The sequence below is a fragment of the Mus caroli genome, chromosome 15 (assembly GCF_900094665.2).
Source record: "Mus caroli chromosome 15, CAROLI_EIJ_v1.1, whole genome shotgun sequence".
Classification (NCBI taxonomy): Eukaryota; Metazoa; Chordata; class Mammalia; order Rodentia; family Muridae; genus Mus; species Mus caroli.
In genome coordinates, this window is record NC_034584.1 from 34,502,102 (window position 1) to 34,522,240 (window position 20,139).

The window sequence follows — 20,139 nt, forward strand, 5'->3', positions numbered from 1 at the left end:
GAGGAAAATATGTAATAAAAATATTTTTAAAAAAAAAAAAAAAAAAAAAAAAACCCGGGGGAGATTGGGAAAGAAAGGGAAATATTAAAAAAAAAAAAAAAAAAAAAAAAAAGAAAGGACTTGGGAGGAACAGATCAACATGACATCCTCATGCGATGCCAGTTCCATTGAATCCCCTCAACTCCTGAATCTATCCATATGATTGGATATTTTGCTTCGGACTCACTTAATGGTGGAGTACTGGATCTGATTTCTTTAGACCCATCATGGGACTTGACTTACAGGTGACACTGATACACAAGAAATCATGTTCTCTCGTCATGACCAATCCAGGGTCCTAGTCCCACCTACTAGGTAGAGGGACACAAATGGAACTCAGACACTAGAATACAGAATGAAGCTCCCAATGTTTATTAATTGTGGTGAAATGTAAAATCACAGTGATTTTTCAAACAAATATAGACATTAAAACAAAACAAATAAACAAAACCTTTAACACTGGAAAGAAATCTTTAAAGATCCAAAGAAAGAAATCTAGTGTACAGCAAGATGGCATTTGAAAGGAATCTCCAGTGAGTCTTCACGCAGACGTCCTGTCCCAGTAATGCTCATTTATATCTTCAGTCTTCCACAGCAACAAAGGCACAGTGAGGCAGACAGCTACTGCTTTTGAGAGAAAAATCAAAGAGGCCTAGAGAAATGATTTTCCTAAAGGATCTTGGGGAGTTGAAATAGCAGGTGTTTCTCCAGGGGTTGGCGGGGCATGGCGGGAAGAGGCGCCTCAGAGCCTTTGCTCTGCCTTTGCCTTTGAAGAGAATAAAAGGCACTCAGTATAACATTCTCTCTCACAAAGAGACACTGGATTCAAGCTAGTGCCAAGGAACGTTCTAATCAAAGTAAACACTAAGCCGGCTCGTACAAAAGCTCAGCTAGCACAGCACACGATCACATCCAACCCCAAAGCCTTTCTCTTGCTAATCTCCAGAATTTTAAGTATAATCTTTGTGAACCACACAAATAATTCCTGAAATGTGGAAATGACAGACAATCTGAAGCTTGAGGCTGGTGGTAGGAAAAAAATGACAATATTCAACAAAGAGAGAGCACTCTGCACGTGGGAGCCAGGTCTGTAATGTCTCGGTGCTCATTATCCAAATCCCCACAGTCACAAGGCTCAAGCAGGGATGTACAGGTCGTCAAATGGGAATGTGTGCACTGGCAGGGTATGTAGAAAACCAGACCTGTGTCCAACAGTGCTCCAACTGACACACACTATACTCCCCACCCACCCGGTCAACTTCTAACAGCAACATCTGACCCTTTGACATCGCCCTATGACATTTGTCCTCTCTAAAGTTTACACTTGAGAAATGGACAATCAAGTTCCCAAGGAAACAACTGACTTTGTGTTAGGCTGTACTAACAACCTGTGACCCACAGCTTGTAAACTGGACATGCATGCTGGTGTACGTCTCCCCCAGATTGTTACATGTTGACGCATATAAATAAATATACATCACAAGTATATAATTTTCACCATCAAATGGTGAAAATGTGCATTTTACTGAGTCAATAGAAGTGACCTCATAGAGACACTAAAACTGTAGCACTGTCCTTTAATACTGATTCGGCAGAGGAGGAACAGAAAGCAATGGAGGGAAAGAAACAGAAAAATAGAGGGAAATAGTGGGAGTTTCAAAACAGAAAGCTCTGAATGCCCAACGGCATCACAAGACTGGACAGTGTTTCCAAGTCTTCCCACACTGAGATCTACACTCCTCTAGAAACTACGTGTCAACACTGCCAAATACTTCTAGAAAAACTTTCCCAAAATTGTGTAACTTCCCTTTATTTCCTCATTTGTATTCATTTGTCCATGCATTCTAAGTCATAGAACACAGCTGCATGTACAATACAAAGATTCGTCTTTTTTTTTTCATAAAGTTTTAGTTGGTTTTCAAATATTGACCACGGGACATGCTTTTAGTACTGCAGGCAGGGTTCTCTGCTTTGCGCTCATAGAAGATTCTCTTGGGCTCTTTTGAAATATTCTCGAACATTCTACCGAATGAATCTTTAGCTCAAGGCCTGTTTCATCTAATCAAGGTGTATCTAACGTTCTGACTCTCAAGGCCTTTATCAGAGTTCCTTCTACTTTGAAGCTCTGGACTCTTCAAAAGTGTGGGAAGAGAGATACTGATTTTATGTGCTGGTCATAGGCTGGTACTCACTCCCTTGCTCCAGAACACTTACCTTGCACTTGCTTAACCCCAGCATCCAGATCAGGAGTGGACCTGCATCCTGGTTCCAGCCGTGTCATCTTCTTTTGTCTCTCTGGGTTTCAGTGTGATGACTTCTCCCTTGTAGGGGGCGCGCTTCACTGGCACAGGTGCACAGGTCTGAAAAGAATGCATTCTGTTTCTCTCCTGTGCTCGACTCACTTCCTGAATTCTGTGTTACCTTCTTGAATAGCCAAGTTAGTGTGAGTCCTGAGAGCAGTAACTCTGTGAGTGATCACACGCATCCTTTCCTCCTACTCTCTAGTCTCCCTCTGGGTTTCCTCTTAGTTGGTGATATCTGCATCACAGAAAGACCAGAGGGCTGGGGAGATGGCTCAGTGGATAAAGTGCCTGTCACTCAAGCTTGGGGATTAGAGTTGTATTCTAAGAACCCAGGTAAAAGTTAGGCAGGTAGGGAAGCTGCTTGTAATTCCAGCCCTCGGGAGGCAGAGACAAGGGCTCTCCAGGACAAGCTGGCTAGCTAGATTAGCTGATTAGTGAGTTCTGCGTTCAGCTGAGAGACCTTCCCTCATTAAATAAAAATGGAAGAGTAACAGAGGAAGGCACACAAGGTCAACCTTGGGCCTCAACATGAATGGCATGTGCACACAGGGATACATGTATGTACATACATGTGTACATACATGTGTCTACACTCACTCAAACACCAATATATACAAGCAAAAAATTCCCAGGAAAAAGAAAGAAAGCCAGGAATTGTTCCACCTGGCCTCACACTGTAAATCCCATACCATTCCCCATAGCTCTCTCTCCTATTCTTGAAGTACATTTGGAGTAGCAGTGCCCCTGCCTCTGCCTCTGCCCTACATCTGTCCTAGGTCCATCAGAGACTTTACTTGATTCCTATCATGGTTTTCCTTCATTCTGGTTCTATCATCATCTCCAGACAGCCAGGCAGTGTCAATTTCCCATATGTGTCACTCAAGTGATGCTCTGGTCACTTGGAGATGTCACATCTGAAACTTTAAACTTGCGTAACCCCGTGGTCTCTGACTACATCCTTCATCTCAGGTTTTTACCCCTCTGCTTCTCCCTCTTGAGGCTCTAGCTGCCACAGTAGGCTGATCCCTATGCAGTTATCATCCAAAGCAGGACACTTCTGAAATGGGAAAGATAACTGACATCGTAAGCTTCCATAACCCAGGCCCTGCAAGCAAACCAAGATTTCCTCGCACCTTCTTTTCACCCTCTCTTGTGGGTCTTGCCTTTCTCTCTGTTCCTCTTGGCTAACCCCATGGTGTATTTTAGCGACTGCTCTGGGGGAACTAACACAGCGGGCAGACATTTGGTCATGCATTTGTGTGTGACCTGGCACTTCCCAGATCCTGCTCCACCTTCCTCTTTCTACAGCAGTTCCTGGACCTTAGCTACTTTGCTATGTTCCCTTGTTGCCTTCCTATGTGTCCTGAGCATCTTTGGAACAGACCATTTTACCAAGTGTGCTGGGTCCTCCTCGTTCTTGGTGGGCTTGTTTTAGAGCAGTGATTCTCAACCTTCCTAATGCTGCAACCCTTTAATACAGCTCCTCATGTATTGGTGACCCCCCCCAACCATAAAATTATTTTCATTGCTACTTCATAACTGTAATTTTGCAGCTGCTATGAATCATAACGTAAGCATCTGTGGTTTCAGAGAGTCTTAGCTGGTCTCTCCAAAGGGGTTGTGACCCACAGGTTGAGAACTGCTCTTCTACAGACTGGTCAGCTGCTCTAGCATCCCTTCCATGGATCCTAGCTGCAGACTCAGGACCTACACCAGAAATCACAGTTCAGGCTTGTGCACAGACTAGCATGCTTGACCTTTTCTTTCCCTTTCATTTGTCTTTTATAGCTCAGCTCAAGTAAACACAAGACCTGAAACTGTCTCTCCCATGGGGACTCTTGGATAGACACACGAGTGTGTTCTGCAGTTGCCTTTGCCTTTACTGTCTCTCCCAGAAGACTGGGGCTTGGTAGATTACTCTGTTGTTTCCTAATGATAAATATAGGCAATATGCCAACATGAGGAAAATGATCTTTGGAGCAGGGAGTCAGGGTGTTTTTCTTCTTGTGTGAGATGTTCTGGTCCAGACTGACTCCATTTTTCCCCAAGCTCCTTTGTCGTACCCATCACCACATGTTACTTGCAGGACTGCCCTTTCTTGTTAATTAACTGCATTCAATGTCCAGGTCTCAGGTCACCTGGTATCTAATAATTGCTTTCCAACTGTCCAGTCACTGTCCCGGTCAGGCCTCTGGACAGCATGTAGCCTGGTAGTCCCCACTTTGCTCACACCATCTATGTCTCAGTCCTGCCAGCCAGGTCCAGACTGAGGTTCTACTGCTTATCCACCTCAGACACTTCAGGTAGGAAAGCCTGGTTTTCTACCAGAATGATAAAGAGATGGAGGCTGCTCTTACCACTGCCGTCTTAGAAATAAATCAACGCCTCTCAAGTGCCTTGCCACCCTACACTGCACAACCTTTCACGCAATCAGATAAGTGAGCAGGAATTCATGACAAAGAAGGTCTAGCCTCCTGCTTCCCAGAAATGTTAACCTTTTGATATTTCCCTTTCCTTAGAGGTAGTAAGCTCTGTTCTAGCTAGACCCAAATCATCTGCATCCCTTATCTGGTACATTACTCTTGGTAGATGTTCCTCCTGACATCTTGCTCTATGTGCTTCTCGGAGCCTCAAGGGATATTCACTGTGACCAAATGGCACTCACTCTGCAGCACTTCCAGGTAAACCTTTGTTTTCTAAGTAAATAGAACTTAGCATTTTTAGAAAATTGAGTCTTGATCCTCTCCTCTAGTCACAATGGCAAATATCCATGTGAAATATGAAATACCAGCATAATACAGAGCCCAGATTCCTTGGGACCAGGCATCGATGATCAGAGATTACAGTATTGGTTCACAGACTTCATCCCAATGTCTCCTGCTGAATGGATACTTAATCCCAGCAGAGTTTTGCTGAGGCATAAAGCACATGGGCCTGAATGAAGGCTAAGGTGATTTGGTGGAACATAATAAGTGAATTCAAACTCCTGCTTAGGGACTTCTGCTCTCACTTGCTCTGCCTCACAGACCAGCTTTCTCCAGCTCCCCGGGTGGTTTTGCTTTTACTTGATCTCTGAAGGTTGGGCTCCCTGAGTATCAGTAAGACCCCCCTTTTATCGCCATCCAACAGTTGCCTTGGTGAGCTTGGACTGGGGAATATAAATCTTTATTTGATGATTCTTAACTTGATCTCCAGGCTTCATCTCTCCCATTCCCGGTCCAAATAGCTAGAAAAGCATAGCAAAGAGATGTGTAAAAGTGGGCACAAAGGAGGACTTGCACACTAGGAGCTGGAGTAAAAAGAGGCAGGATGTGAGCCTTTGGGATCAATGACTGCTGCCTTCCTGGGTCCTGTATCCTAGTACCTTGAATCTTCCTGATGACCAACAGTGTTTGTGGAATGAAGGAGGGTGCTTGGATATTAGACCTCTGGGAACTGTTTATCATTCTTTTGAGAGCAACATTATATAAAATTATTCAACAGCTCTCTCAAGTTGCATCTCAAGACACTGGGGACACATCTGGTACAGGTCATGGCATCTCGCTGAGATTTGATAATCACACTTCAGCTCCGGTAGTTTCCATCTCAGGAGTACCGTGATTCAACAAGATGATTTGAAGGTAAATGCACGTGAAAGGGCGCCCTAAGTGCCATGGAAAGCAAAATTAGCCCCTCACTTAATGGAATATGGGTGGATTATTTTAGCAGATGAGAGTTCAATTTGAGTTCATCATATTTAATTATGATTGTCATTGTGCTGTGTTAATAGAAAGACAAAAATGAGAATTATATGCAGCGCCATGAATAAACATTAATTGCAATCATCATTATGTCTACATAATTACAGAAATGCTTTTTGGTTAGTTGATCAGGCGAAGAGGAACATGTAAATTGATAAAAAATGTGACTATTATCTGAGAGAGAAATGAAGGGATAGCAGATTTTCTGAAGACATCAAGAACAATGGAAAAGACCCCTTCAACCTCAATGGAATGACTGATACCATGTCACCCATGGAAAGAAGGATGACAGCTCCTTGATAAAGAAATTCAGCCCACCCCTAGTGAATTTTGGGGGTGAGGTGGGCTTTTGGCCATATTAAGCTGAGCCACCCAGTGTTTTCCCATGAGTCACTACAATGTGGGCAGCCCCTGGGTTCAACAGAAGAGGTTCAACAATAAAAACATATGTACTTTAAAATTCTTAAAATATGCGGTGAACTATTGCCCAAGGGCAGTGCAACGACATCCAACTATCTTACTTTGGGGCTGGCTTCCTCTTAAGTTTGTTAGCAGGAGGGAAAGTGAGCCCCTCCCTGCTGCAGAGGGAAGACTGCGAACCCATTGAGAGATAGGAGGCGGGGCTACACATTGAGTAAGGCTAAAACTTTGTGATTAACGTGCTTTATAGTGAGTTTCTATTTCTTAACCTATAAAATAGGACTACTACCATTTATCTCCAGGGTTGTGAGAATTAAACTATGACACCTAAGTCATGGTCAATAAATATTACTAGCAGAACGATGTTGAGTGGTTAGGTAAAGCAAAGAAAGAACACAGGTTGAGTGTTCCTCGAAATACTAGAGACAAGACATCTTTTATATTTTTAGGTGTTTTGACTGGGCATTCCTAGCTATAAAATTGGACTTTTGAAGTTCCCTGGTGTTTCAAGTCAACTCTTAAAAAGGTTTTGGACTTTGGAGGATCTCAGATCTCAGAGAAAGTACCTTTCATGCGTTAGTGGTCTGGTGAATATTAACAGCAAGCCCCCCTCTTTCTTTCCTTTCCGTCTTTAGCATTCCGGTGGTAGTGGTGCCCATTTCTGGAATGCAAGTGTACCCTCACATCTGCTTCCTGGCCACCAAACTGACATCAGTGACTGAGGACTGGACAGAGACGCACCAAGTGTCTCTTTCAGGCCAGAGGCAGCTCCAGCAGATGCTCCACCTTTGCCACTTATTAGCCATGAATCCAGCAAATCAGCACTCTATGGCAGGTGGTGACATGAGTTAAATGAGTTTCTCACACTACCACCTTGAGAGAGGCATTGACAAACTATGATGTTGAAAATGGAAAATACCCATTTCAAGGACCCAGTCAGTCATCTGCTCAATTTTCTCTTATCTAGAAGGAAAATTGGGCTTATCACTGCAAAGATTCAAGGAGTTTAAAAGCTTTGGCAGCAGTATCCTGAAACCATATATTTCTCCAGGAAGCTATTCTGATTTCTCTCTAAAGTGCAATGTGACCTTATGCTCCAGAAAAGAGCAGTTGCCTAATACCAAAAGGAGAGGGAAGGAGGGAGAGAGAGAGAGAGAGAGAGAGAGAGAGAGGCTGGCTCAAGGAAGGAGCATATTTTCAATTTTTGATGAAAATTATTATACTCTAAATACAGAAAAAAAGCCAGGGATATAATGCATTTGAAATTAAAGAGCTTTTTGTGTTTGGTAAAGAAATAATAATATGTAACTTCTTTTTCAGGAAACTTGGAATATCCAAGTTTCTACTACTTTGGTCTTTCCTTTTATTTCGTTTCTCCTTCCTTGCTGTTAAAGCTCTTCCTTGAATGGCTTTTTATGAAAAATTTAAGTACTTTTTTTTTTCGGTTTTACGAGACAGGGTTTCTCTGTGTAGCTCTGGCTGTCCTGGAACTCACTCTGTAGACCAGGCTGGCCTCGAACTCAGATCTGCCTGCCTCTGCCTCCCAAGTGCTGGGATTAAAGGTGTGTGCCACCTCGCCCGGCTTTAAGTACTTTTAATGTTTTCTTTTTTATTGAAAAACTTATGGGAAAGATTAGCTGCCTATATTCCAAAATAATAATAATTTTTTAAAAAATGCTCCCCTTCCCTTTAGATTCGTGTCTTTTATTTTGTACTTAAATTTTTAAAAAATTATTTTATGAGTATAAGTATTTTGCCTACATGTATGTCCGTGTGCTCTGTGCATGCCTGTGGCCCAGGTAAGGCAGTAGAGTGTATTAGATCCCTTGCAACTGGAACTGCGGACAGTTATGAGCTCTATAGGTGCTGAGCCATGGCCTCTAGAACAGCAGTGCCTGCTCTTAACTGCTGAGCCAGCTCTTTATTTTAATTTTTTATTGGTCACATGGGTGAAGGGACTCATGGAAGCTAGGAGGTCGCATCAGATCCCTCAGAGATGAAGGCAGGCACAGGGGACAGTCAGCCATCTTATGGAACTGCTGGGAACAGTGCTTGGGTCCTCTAGATCAGCAAATGCTCTTAATGCCTTAATGGCTTCTCTCCAATTCCTGTTCCTTAAATATTCATTCACCTCCCTGTGCTGCCACAGTCAGCCTTCAGGAATAAGCTCTCATTAAATGTTAGTACTGCTTCTTCTTAGCACACAAACCAGCAGAAAATCCCCAGGGTCCTCACAGTTACCACTTGTTACCTTCCAATGTCAACATTTCTAAATTAACCCCACAGCAAACTCAACACTATCTTAAGCACTGGCTGTGTTGACTGAGAACTGTAGGGTCAGGGTGTGGCTCAGCCCGACACAGGCCTAAGCTCACTCTAGGTGGTACCCAGAATGAAAAAAAGGTGGGGGATGGGGGAAGATAAAAATAATTTTGTGGTATTTGGGAGGAATTTAAAGTATTTAAGAGCACTGGTTTACCTAAACAAAACCTTAGGAAATTACTTTTAAAAATGGAGGTATTTTGTGTAAAGGACTCTGGGTATCCCTAAATCAAACAAACTAACAAGCCATCAAACAGCAATCAAAGAGGACATAAGAATTAAGCAAAATGAGGGCTGGAGGGATGGCTCAGTGGTTAAGAGCACTGACTGCTCTTCCAGAGGTCCTGAGTTCAATTCCCTGCAACATGGTGACTCACAACCATCTGTAATGTCAGATGCAATGCCCTCTTCTGGTGTGTCTGAAGAGAGTGACAGGGTACTCACATACATAAAATCAATCAATGAATCTTTTTTTTAAAGTTAAACAAAATGAATTGGAAAACAGCTAGAGAAACTTTGCGGGAGGGGAGTACATATTTGAAAAGTGGAAAGGGGGGAGGTTCCTGATGGAAACTGTGTGTTACAAGGGCTCTTTGTCGAGGTGGGGTGGGGGTTGGGGGATGAACATGAGCGAGGCCTGCTGGGTGGGGAACAGAAGGGCATGCTCTGTGAGGTCAGCCACTGTAGCTCTGGGCGACTTTGTTAGTGCAAACCAACACCCTCAATGCAGAGTTCTAGATTTTTCCATCTAAAAAAAATTTAAACAGTATTTTAGTCCATTTAGTGAAGTTTAAAAACAGTTTAAAACTGTATAAACTAAACATGAAAAACACAAGATAAATTAAAAACAAATACTGTTTTTATATAATCACTGGATGGTTACAAAGATTCTTAGCCTTTGTAACAGAATCCGTTATCAAAGCAAAGGGAAAACAAAGAGATGGGACTGGCATTTATTAATTCTGACATTTCAAACTCTTATTTGAGGGTTAAGATGTTTAACTTTCAGGTGGAAAGCAGACCTAAGGATGACAGGGACCTTGCTCCGGGCACACTGCCAGGACGTGGGGAGGCAAGGGAGAGTGCACATTCAGGTCTCTCCTTTCCAAACTGCACCCACTCCTGGTTACCCTCAGAAATCTCCTTGCAGATTCTTAACTAAAGGGAACACATTTCTCACTGCACAGCTGTGGCACTAAGACCCACAAAAGTGTGAGGTCAGGTAGGCCACGTCCTCCATGGCAGCTTGCAGCCAATGACTGCCACCATTAGGATCTAACCGACCAGACCCAGAGGTGGCCTAAAGATTCTCCCTAAACAGAACCCAACTTGATGTTCCCTGTATAGCTAGCCTTCTAAAACGTGTTTCTCCCGTCTCTCAGGTCATTCTTAAATTGCATTTTTGCCACTCAGTGTTTCCCCAGCTCCTTTAACTGTCTCTCACAGGTGTCTCCGACAAACCCCACTCGATCCATCTGGATGCCTGGTTCTTGGAAGACCCATACCTAATGATGAATAGGTTGCTCAAGGCCCTACCCTGAAAAAGAAAGTCAAGAAAACTATAAGAGACACATCTACAAACCTCCAACTAGGGGGTTCACTCTTTCACTGAAAGCTGGGGTGTGCCTGTCCTCTTCTGGTCAATCTTGACTCTCCAGGAGCATGTTAAATGCACTCTGACATGGTGCCACCACCGTGAACAATAAATGACGAACCTGACACCCAAGGCGTGTAGACAGCACTGGTCACTGTGTGGCCACTCACCTGGTCTCGCTGCTTGATTCGTTTGTAAATGTATTCAGCGAAGGGTTGGCGGGGAATAAACTTCCCATGTCCTGCTGTGACGTTGAAAACACCTGCTTCATACACCACTCTGCCTCTTGAAATAGTCACCAGGGGCACCCCATGACAAACCATGCCCTCGAAGATGTTGAAGTTAACGGCCTGATGATGAGTTTTGGCTGAGATCCTCCTGTGTTTGTAAAACCAGAACACTCCCAGGTTATCACTGGTGAATACAGAACATTACAAGAGAGCTGACTTGGAAGAAAACTTGAACTCCAAGTCCAGGACTCCATACCAGGAGGCTTCCAGAACTGAACAGACCACTGCCATTTTACTGCAAAGTTATCATATTCTTGAAGAGGAAAACCCAAGAGACCACTCCTTACAGTGACAGATAGACTGAGGTAGGGCAATGTCTGCCATATTGATTTTTAAAAAGCATTTCAAAGAGCACCCTCCCTATCCCTACCTTTTAGTTAAAGACATTCGAAGCACAGATGAGCCCGCTGGCTCAGTTCTACAGAACATTGACTTTGACAGATGCAGCTGAAGCTCTCTCAATAACCCGTCCCAAATCCATTCTCACTCCTGCCTTCCGGGGAAACTACTACTTGACAGTTATTAAATTGAATTTGGTAGTTATCAAGAAAAGAAATAGGTTACGAAAGATTTCCCCTGGTCAATGACAAATGAGAAATTTAAGAACAGTGGGAATAGATACGTTAAAATAACACTTAGCATTTTGTATCACGTGTTTGCACATTCATTATCAACCCCACCGGCTTAGTTTAATTTTACTTTTGACATCGAAAGATAGAACTATGTATTTGCCCTGGGCAATTTGTTATTTTGATGTAAACAGTATGGAGGGACTAAATGGCCAGTTAGCTGATACGTTACCTCACAGAGGTTTCTTTGCAAAGAATACTTTACATATACGATGTGAAAGCTTCTCTACTGGTTCCCAGCAGGGAACCAGTTGGGTTGTATGGTCTTTGCAAGCTACGACAAACGCTCTTATAGGTAAGGGAATGTGGGAAAAATCCCTGCTGAGGAAGAAGAAATACAAATATAGCCAGAACTTCACACACTGAGAAGGAGGAGAGGGCTGGCTCAAGTGTCTAGTTACTAAATAGGAAAATGAAGACATTGGCTACAGACTGAGTTACGATGAAATGTGTGTTGGTGAGAAAAGATTAAAAAGAAAGAAAAAGCCAACAAGGGGTCAACATAGAGGAAGGCCAGACTTTCAGGTTAAAATGACATCTGTGACCTTCACAGTGTGTCAAATCATCTGTGGCCCTCACAGTGTGTCAAATATTCATTCCCGCAGACTGGGTGCCACCCTCTCACAGCTCATGGCTACCATTCTGTGTTCTCACTGTAGCGTGCTGCATGAATGTTCTTAGACTGGAGCTGTCTAGTGCTCTAGGACTCCTGATGGCCCCTGCTTCTGGTGCACCTGTCAGATCAAGGCTTCTTGAAGCCTAGGAATGATGGCTAGAAGAAAAAAAAAGTCCCAAGCTTTTCCCAGTTGATAGAATCTAGCAAAATCAAGCTTAAAACCAAGCCTTTTTTTTTTTAAAGCAATTTAAGCAGCAAATCGTTCTCAAGAACAGAGGCGATGAAGGCAAGCTGTAAATGCATCATCTAAGAACCCATTTCACTGGGGGACTCAAAGGACAAACGGCTTTTTATAAAGATCACAAGGGAAGCAGACAAGCCTTGTCTTTCGATGGGGCAGATCAAAGGCTTATAATTGATGGAGGTTTTAGGACCAAGTGCATATTCTTTTCCTGTGAGCTTTTTCTTCTAGGCCTGTCTTCATTGAGTCTAAAATCATCCTACAATGTTACAAGTTGGGATCTGATTCACTTGGTGTCTTCAAAGATGTTTAAGGTGGGCATTTCTGTCAATACTGAACTCTGTTAGGTTTACATTGCAAACTAAGTAAAGTTCAGCAATAAAAAAGTTTTTGAGCTGATGCTTTGGTGAGGTGGTTTTAGGCAAAATGGTTAAAAATACTCGCTGATGATCTGAAAGACACGGACACCCCATCTCTAAGCCAGAAGCCATCTCTACTGACAACCTCTTGCAAATGAAAGTTTGGTTTTCTCTAAGGGACTCTCAGTGAGGAGACAAACTACTCTCAATGGTGGCCATGTGCCCAGCCATAGATGGCCACCAGTTAACCCACAGGCATCTTTGGAGGTGTTTTTCATCTTACAAAGTCATGTCTGGGGTTTTTTTCCTTTCAAATTTTATCTTTTTTACTTTATTTATATATGTTTCTTCTCTCTTTTTACCCTGCAGGTTCTTTGTCTGTGTACCCAGCCCTTCAGTTTAGTGGCTTTATGGGATTTCTGAATGTGGGAACTAGCCAGTCTTTACATCTGTGTTTATTCCTTGTGCCTTTTCTTGGCTTTCCCCTTCTGTTCGTTTATTTTGTCCTATTCCGACATGTTTGTTTTTGTTTTATCATAGTATAGAATAGTCCCTTAGAAGCCGGTTTCTTTTCTAATGAGAGACAGAAAGGGGGTGGTCTCAGGTGGGAGGAAATGTGGGGAGGAACGGGGAGAAGTAGAGGGAAGGGAAATCATGATCAGGGTATATTGATAAAAAAGTCTACTTTCAGTAACAAGGAAAAATTAATGCTGATGATATAATAAATTAATTTAAAAAGAAAAGAGGCCATGGATTTAAGGGAGAGTGGGGGAGATGTTTGTGGAAGGATTTAGAGGGGAGAGATGTGGTCAAATTATGATCTCAAAAAAATTTAAATCCATACTGAAATGGCGTTGTGAAGTGAAGGAATGGGAGAGAAACAAAAGTCTCTGAAACCAAGGAAAGCACGCTAACAGGGGAGTGTGTTCTATGCACGGTGACCGCCACTACAGTCTGTCTATACTACTGAGAAGCTGAAGCAAGCGAGTTCCCAGTGATTCTTCAATAGAATATGTAGCATTGTGCAAGATGAGAAGTAAGAATATTACAGAGAAGCAAAAGCATCTTATATTAGACAGAAAGAAAACAGGCCATTAACACCACTAGAAATGAAATACGTGCACATGTGGGCAATATGAAAGGCAGCTGGGGAAGTGGATGCGGAGGACCCTGTTTGTGCACTGTTTCTGTGACTTGAGTTGAGATTTTAAGAGGCGGTTGGCACGGGAAAACATCCAATCAGATTTCTCTGCTTCATACCAAATAAAGGACGTTACTTTGATTTTTCTCACCCTCAAGCTTAGCAAGAGAAAGAGAAAATTAGATAACATCCAGGAGATGCTTTCTTATAAAGCAGGCACTATATAAATGCAGTCACACTCACACATGATGTAAATTCTAGGCATTATCACCAGCAGTTAAAAGAATTGCTTCCACTTTCACAAGGAAGGTGTCTGACAGGGTGTCATCCGCACCCAGCGTTTCCCTTCCAGTCAAAGCTGCAATTCTGCTGCTCTCTGGAGCGTTCTCATGCCTGCATCTTTGTTCTTCCAGCCCTTTACCCAGAATGCCTCATCACTTCTACCCCCTCCGTCTGCCTGTGTTCTCACAAAGACATGCTTTAATTATCACATGGTACATACATGCAACTGACTGTCACACTAGATCCCATGAATAGCTACAATTGTTCCAAATGAAAGACAAAAAGGATTGTGGATCCTAGAATCCAACCCCCAAGCTCTGGCAAAACTGCCTCATTCTTCCCCTGTAGCTTCCAGTTCTCTGAGTTTTATTTTGTTTCATTTTTATCTCTACATTTCTGGGAATGGAAACCAGGGCCTCACTGTTCTGAGTCAGAACTTCACCAGAACCCAGCTCTAATCCAGGATCTCCAGAATCTTTTTGAATCTGGCTCTTTTCCTGCTGGTGTACAGTCTAAGTCACAGACCAGGTAGTTTGATGCTTGTCACATAGTACGTGCTTTTTAAATATGAAATGGTCAAATAAAAGGATTGCAAGATATTTCTCCTGTTTATTCAGGTCAGCTTTATTTTCTAACCTTGGTGACATGACGGTTCTGGAAACAGAATGTTGAATTAAATAGAAAGTGGATACACAGTCCAGGAGTTCTGGTGAGTGCCTAACTGTTCCGGTAAGTGTGCATGTTAATGAGTAATAAATAAGTGAAGGTGTTACAGCTATCGTCCTCAGTGGCATCTTATCCTTTACATGAAATGGGTTCACTGATACCCACAGTACTTGGCAGTAATAGTATTATCCACCACAGGTATAAGCTAAGTTTCATTCTGATGAGAAGCTGTTGAAAAGCTTGCCCTAAGCTCATATAGTTAGATACCTAGAGACACTGAAGGGGTTAGGAAATACTTTCACCTCTGGAGAATAGCCTGTGTGGGTATCCCTACTGGCTTCATTACTCTTCTGTCGCTGTGATAAAATACCCTGACAGAAGCAGTTTGAGGAAGGAAGCAGTTACTGTGGTCTCTGGGATTTTGACAAAAATCTTCCCTTTACAGCCATCTCAGAAATATAGACCTGAAGCTCTACTTGAATGTCAAGTCTGGAGTCACCTGAACGCTATCCCTCCAAGGAGCTCAGGACAGACACGAGTGTCATGCATGGTCTTCTGGCCTCATCCATGATTGGTGTCACAGCACCTGGAAGAAGTCCTGTCCTTCTCCAAGCAGCTCCCTGCATCTTGTCTTTATTGCACTGTCATGTGACATCTCTCATGTGACATCCCTCATTTGACTTCCCTCAGCCTTTTAGGTTTTCAAAAGAGGCTGCCTTTGCTGTGAAGGACAAGTCAGACTTAGAATCTTCTCTGTCAGTCTGTTTGGTCCCGTGTTACAGGTAAGTGGACAGTGTCCTAATAAGGACAAAGACGATGACATGCATACCTAGGCTTTGACTACAAGGGACCGAGTCTAAGGTAAGTCATGGTGAAGGTCAGCAGACCAGGAGACAGCTGGAAAGGCCATGTGTGTCTTTGTAGCCTATTCTGCTCTCAGGTGGAAGCCACCCACAGACTCAGAGCTGGGGGTTGGGCTGCTGCTGCTGTCTCACCCCGAGCAGTCTTCTCCCACAGAATTCCAAGATTCCTTTAAGAAACCTCTTTTCCTCACTGGAGAGAATCTGGTGAGGAATTCCCCCATGCGACCCTCCTGTTCCCTAACCAAGAGGTGGGAGGGCATGTCTTCTTTCCCAGTAACAGGAAACATTGAAATATTTAGAAGATATAACCCCTCCCCTAACAGACCTCACCCTGTTATAGACTTTCTTGTGATACCCTGGACTCTCTCCTTTCAAAACAGTCACTGAGCCTCAGCCTTCCCTTTGGCCTTCATAAACTATATCTTCACATCAGTAAGCATAGTTGGTTACTATAATCTGCTGTCAAAGACTGACGGAGGACATGTCCTTAGGGGAATAATTCATTTAATGCATGCTGTTTATCACAGCACAATTCACAACAGCCAAGTTACAGAATCAGCTCTAGTGCTTGTTAACACCTGAAAGGGATCCATAAGACCTGGTAAATATGCACAGTGGAGTATTATTCAGCCACAAAGAAGAACAAAATATTGTTATTTACTACCAAATGGATACAAGTAGAATGTACTATGTTAATTAAGTGGAATGAGATCACCACAAATGGCTCACATCATCTCTTAGATGTGAAGTTAAACAACCAAAATGTTGACCTGAAAATATAATAGAAATTACTAGAGATTGCAATGGTGCAGACAGGCGGACAATGAGGCTGAATTTGACCAACAAGGGCATATAGATAATGTAGGAAAATTTATACCAAATGCTATTTGTATGTACAATTAATTCATAGTAATTTTTTTAAAAGAGAGAGAGAGAGGAAATGCATGGATATTTATGAGGCAAAGTTCAAATGGCTTGAGTAGAGAAGAGAGTTACAAGCAAATCTGCCTAGGGGACAGATACAGATATGGAACAAGACTCATTCATTTGTGAGCAGAATAGAACTGCAAGACTCGCTATCGGATACTTTTCCAACCTCACGGACATTCGGAGGATCTTGTGCACATCCATCCATCTCATTACTGACCAGTAGCTGTCCCAGCAGCTCAGTGATTAACACCCTTCCTTCCCTGCAGTCAAGTGGGCTGGTCTTCTCATTAGCAGATCTTGGCCACTGACCAGGGGAAAGCTGACCTTTGTCAACTCACCCTGAACCTGTATCACGGGAGTCACAGACAGGTCTCACTATGAAGGGGGCATCACCCCTGTCTACTGAGTCCCCACTATGATTTATACTTATCTAAGGCAGATGATGTCCACGGGAAGCAGCAGCCTCAAAGCTGCTTTCTGACTCAGTCAATTGCTTTGATGCCACTCACATTACAGCTGCAGAAAAGCCATTTTGTCCCTTTGCAAATAACTTTCTATCAACCAGTCAGCCGCTTGCTTTTACAGATGAGATCATTGAAGCAAAGCTAGGCCAGGTATCAGCCCCACTTCTGAGCATCCCAAGAAAACACCCTCGAGGAAGGGTCATTCCTTAGAGCACCCTGGGTCTCCCTGACCCCAGAAAAGTAACTTGATTAGGCATTCTACTGTATTCTTTCTAACTCCTTCATTTTATTCATGGCATGATTGGATTCCTATGAGATTGCCAGGAGAACCAAAATACAGAAAGGAAGCCAATACGATCATCTCAGTGCTATTAGTGGCATCTTTAAAAGTATACTTCATTTCTCTACATTATGACACCTTGTGTACTCAGCATGAAACAGGAATAGTTCATTGTTAATTTTTTTTTCTATCGCCTAAGAAGTAGGTGCAATTATTATTCCTGTGCTATGGAGGAGGCTGAGGCTTAAAATGGATTAATACTTCACCCATGGCACATAGCCTACATTCAAGAAGCAGAGGTATGGATGTGAGTTATGAGCATATAGGATATGATCTTGTGTCTTTGGCTTCAGAAGCTGGGCTCCTACCACAAAACTGTACGGTTGCTGGGGACATTCTTCACCCCCAGACAATAAATCAGAAGTGACTCCTTTTCATCCTTTCTGGTACTTCTTGGTCTGTTTTCTGTGTGATACCAAAGGACTTCAGATGCTCATAAAATTTCCTATGCTGGAATTGGCTGGTCATTCTCAATGTGGTCACAGCACAAGAGTTTTGCTTTTCTTGACGTGTGTTGCAACTGCCTCTCTGTCAGCTCCATGGACGAGACAAGTTATGTAAATGAAGAGCAGAGCAGGCACGTCTCTGCCAATGCTAGCTGGCACTACCTCAAGTACACTGTCAGCATTTGCAGAGCTGCTCTTGCTGCTCTGGCTGCCCGCATCAATCTTGTTTCTTCTGTTCAGACTTCCACATCAGCTTCCCACAGAAAAGAAGATGGGAATCTAACTCTTCAACCACATCATTAATCTAAATCGGACAATAGCTTGGAGCCCAACTGATATTCATTGATGACAAAACATTTAACTCAGGTTCCTAAAAAAATGCTGCCCTAACATTGACTTGATGGAATTAACCAATCCTGTGCAGTCTTCTGCTTTGGACTGAAATATAGGCCACGGCTGGTGGTATAGATCACAGTGGCATAAATAGTGTTAGACACTAGAAATCTGGGGTAGGTTCAATGTCCTTCACCCCATGTACCTCACAGCACTGAACATCTAGAAGGTATTTGTATGAGTGTTCATTTATAAGAAAGTAAGTTATTAGCAAATCTCTGTATTGCTACTTAACATAAATATTGCATATTTTAATCACTAGCTTTCAGAAAATGAGAAACTAAAAATAATTTAATGTTGTGAAGAAATAGGAATTGAATGTGAGCCAGGCAAGCTAGCAGGCTACGAGGAGGCACATCCTATGAATACTGAACAGGTAAGTGCTTAGAGATGAGGGATGATTATTGGGTTTTTGAAAGGCTAGTCTACTGGCCTGGCCAGTCAGTAAGAGTTAGAAATCGCTTCCTGGGGCGGCATGTGGAAATGGCCTTATAATTTTGTGGCTTTCCTGGGGGACTGCTTCGCCTTTGATAGATGACATCTCTTGACATATTTCCCAGGCACAGCCTGAGAGGGAAAGGGTTGTCTTCTTACACAGGAGGTGGCTGGGATAAAGCCATGCAATGCCCTTCTTAAAAGTACTCCATGAGCCAGAATCCTAAGGAAACAGAAGATGGGGGCAAGAAATAGCTGAGGGGTTCAAAATTCACTATTGATTTTGATGGAAGAAGATGACCTATTTTTCCTTCATCCTTACCATAGGAGACAACCCCCAAAAAAAAGTCAAGAAGAAGGGGATGAGAGGAGGAGGAGGAGGAGGAGGAGGAGGAGGAGGAAGAAGAAGAAGAAGAAGAAGAAGAAGAAGAAGAAGAANAGAAGAAGAAGAAGAAGAAGAAGAAGAAGAAGAAGAAGAAGAAGAAGAAGAAGAAGAAGAAGAAGAAGAAGAAGAAGAAGAAGAAGTTGTTGTTGTTAATGAGCATACTTTCTGACAGAGGAATGTAAGCAAAGGGAGTGGAACAGGTGGAACCATGCAGATATCCACAACCATGCAGATATCCACAGCCATGAAGATGACCTAAGTCATGCAAATAACCACAGCCATGCAGAACCACAACTATGCAGATAACCACAGCCATGCAGATAATCACAACCATGAAGATAACCACAGCCATGCAGATAATCAGAAAGCTAAAGACTTGAAGGAAATCCACAGAGTATCTGTAGCAAAGAGAGTTGAATACTGGGCTGGAGAGAGACTATGGCCTCTTTCACTCAACTCCAAGTGCTAAACATGATCTCTTTGTTCCATTCAGGCAACGTTTGGGCAGAATTTTGGTGAAGTTACGTTAGCTGTTGGTCATCTACTAAGTAACAATGGAGTTCCAAGTCCACCTTAGATTAATAATAAAGTGTTTGAAGTAAGACTTAAAGCATTATCTCATTCCCAGTAAGCATGTGATGGCAAAACTCTTAGCATGACCATTGAGTCTGGAGAATCTCAATCAGGGAAGAGACTCCAATGACCATCTTATAAATAGCCTAGATGGGTCCTGGGAATAGAACAGGTGGTCAGGCTTAGCAGCAAGCCCGTCCACTCACTAAACCATCTAGGGAGAGTCTTACAGAACTTCCTGTGACTCCTCCTTTCACAAGGAGTCATCACAGGCCAGATATAGTGAAGGTCTTGGTGATTCCAGCTGCCATGACTTAAAATGGCAGCAGGCAATTCTAATCTGGAGCAAACAGCTTCACAAGAGTCAAACATAGAACTCTGGGTAGAAGACTGCCATTCAACAGTGAAAAGTTGCTTGCTTAAACCTCATTGCAGGCTGTGCACACTTAACTGAAAACAACCTGAGACAAAATAGTTATTCAATATGCAGGTGCCACCTTATGCTTATATACTTCTTTGTCCAGTGGTGACTATTCAAAGCCACCACTCAGCTTTAAGTTGATGATGCTACTTACAACCAACTGTCTAACAGATTTTCTGTAGACATTTCAAACATGTAACTAAGAACAAAAGAACACTTTTCTTCTTCTTCTTCTTCTTCTTCTTCT

The 20,139-nt window shown here is 42.8% G+C and overlaps 1 protein-coding gene across 2 annotated transcripts in view; it reads right to left on the reverse strand.

Annotated features, from left to right (window-relative positions):
- Positions 1 to 388: 388 nt before the first annotated feature.
- The window catches only part of Dpys (dihydropyrimidinase), a 71,184-nt gene continuing 51,433 nt past the window's right edge, over positions 389 to 20,139 (reverse strand). Inside the window, exons 8-10 of one of the 2 annotated variants that reach the window (XM_021184351.2) lie at positions 10,589 to 10,796; positions 2,254 to 2,399; positions 389 to 666 (exon numbers count right to left, since the gene is read on the reverse strand). In XM_021184351.2, coding sequence (XP_021040010.1) covers positions 2,283 to 2,399; positions 10,589 to 10,796 — 325 coding nt within the window. In that variant the 3' untranslated portion in view covers positions 389 to 666; positions 2,254 to 2,282. Of the gene's footprint in view, positions 806 to 2,253; positions 2,400 to 10,588; positions 10,797 to 20,139 lie in introns of both variants that reach the window. The other variant, XM_021184350.2, reaches the window with a different exon arrangement.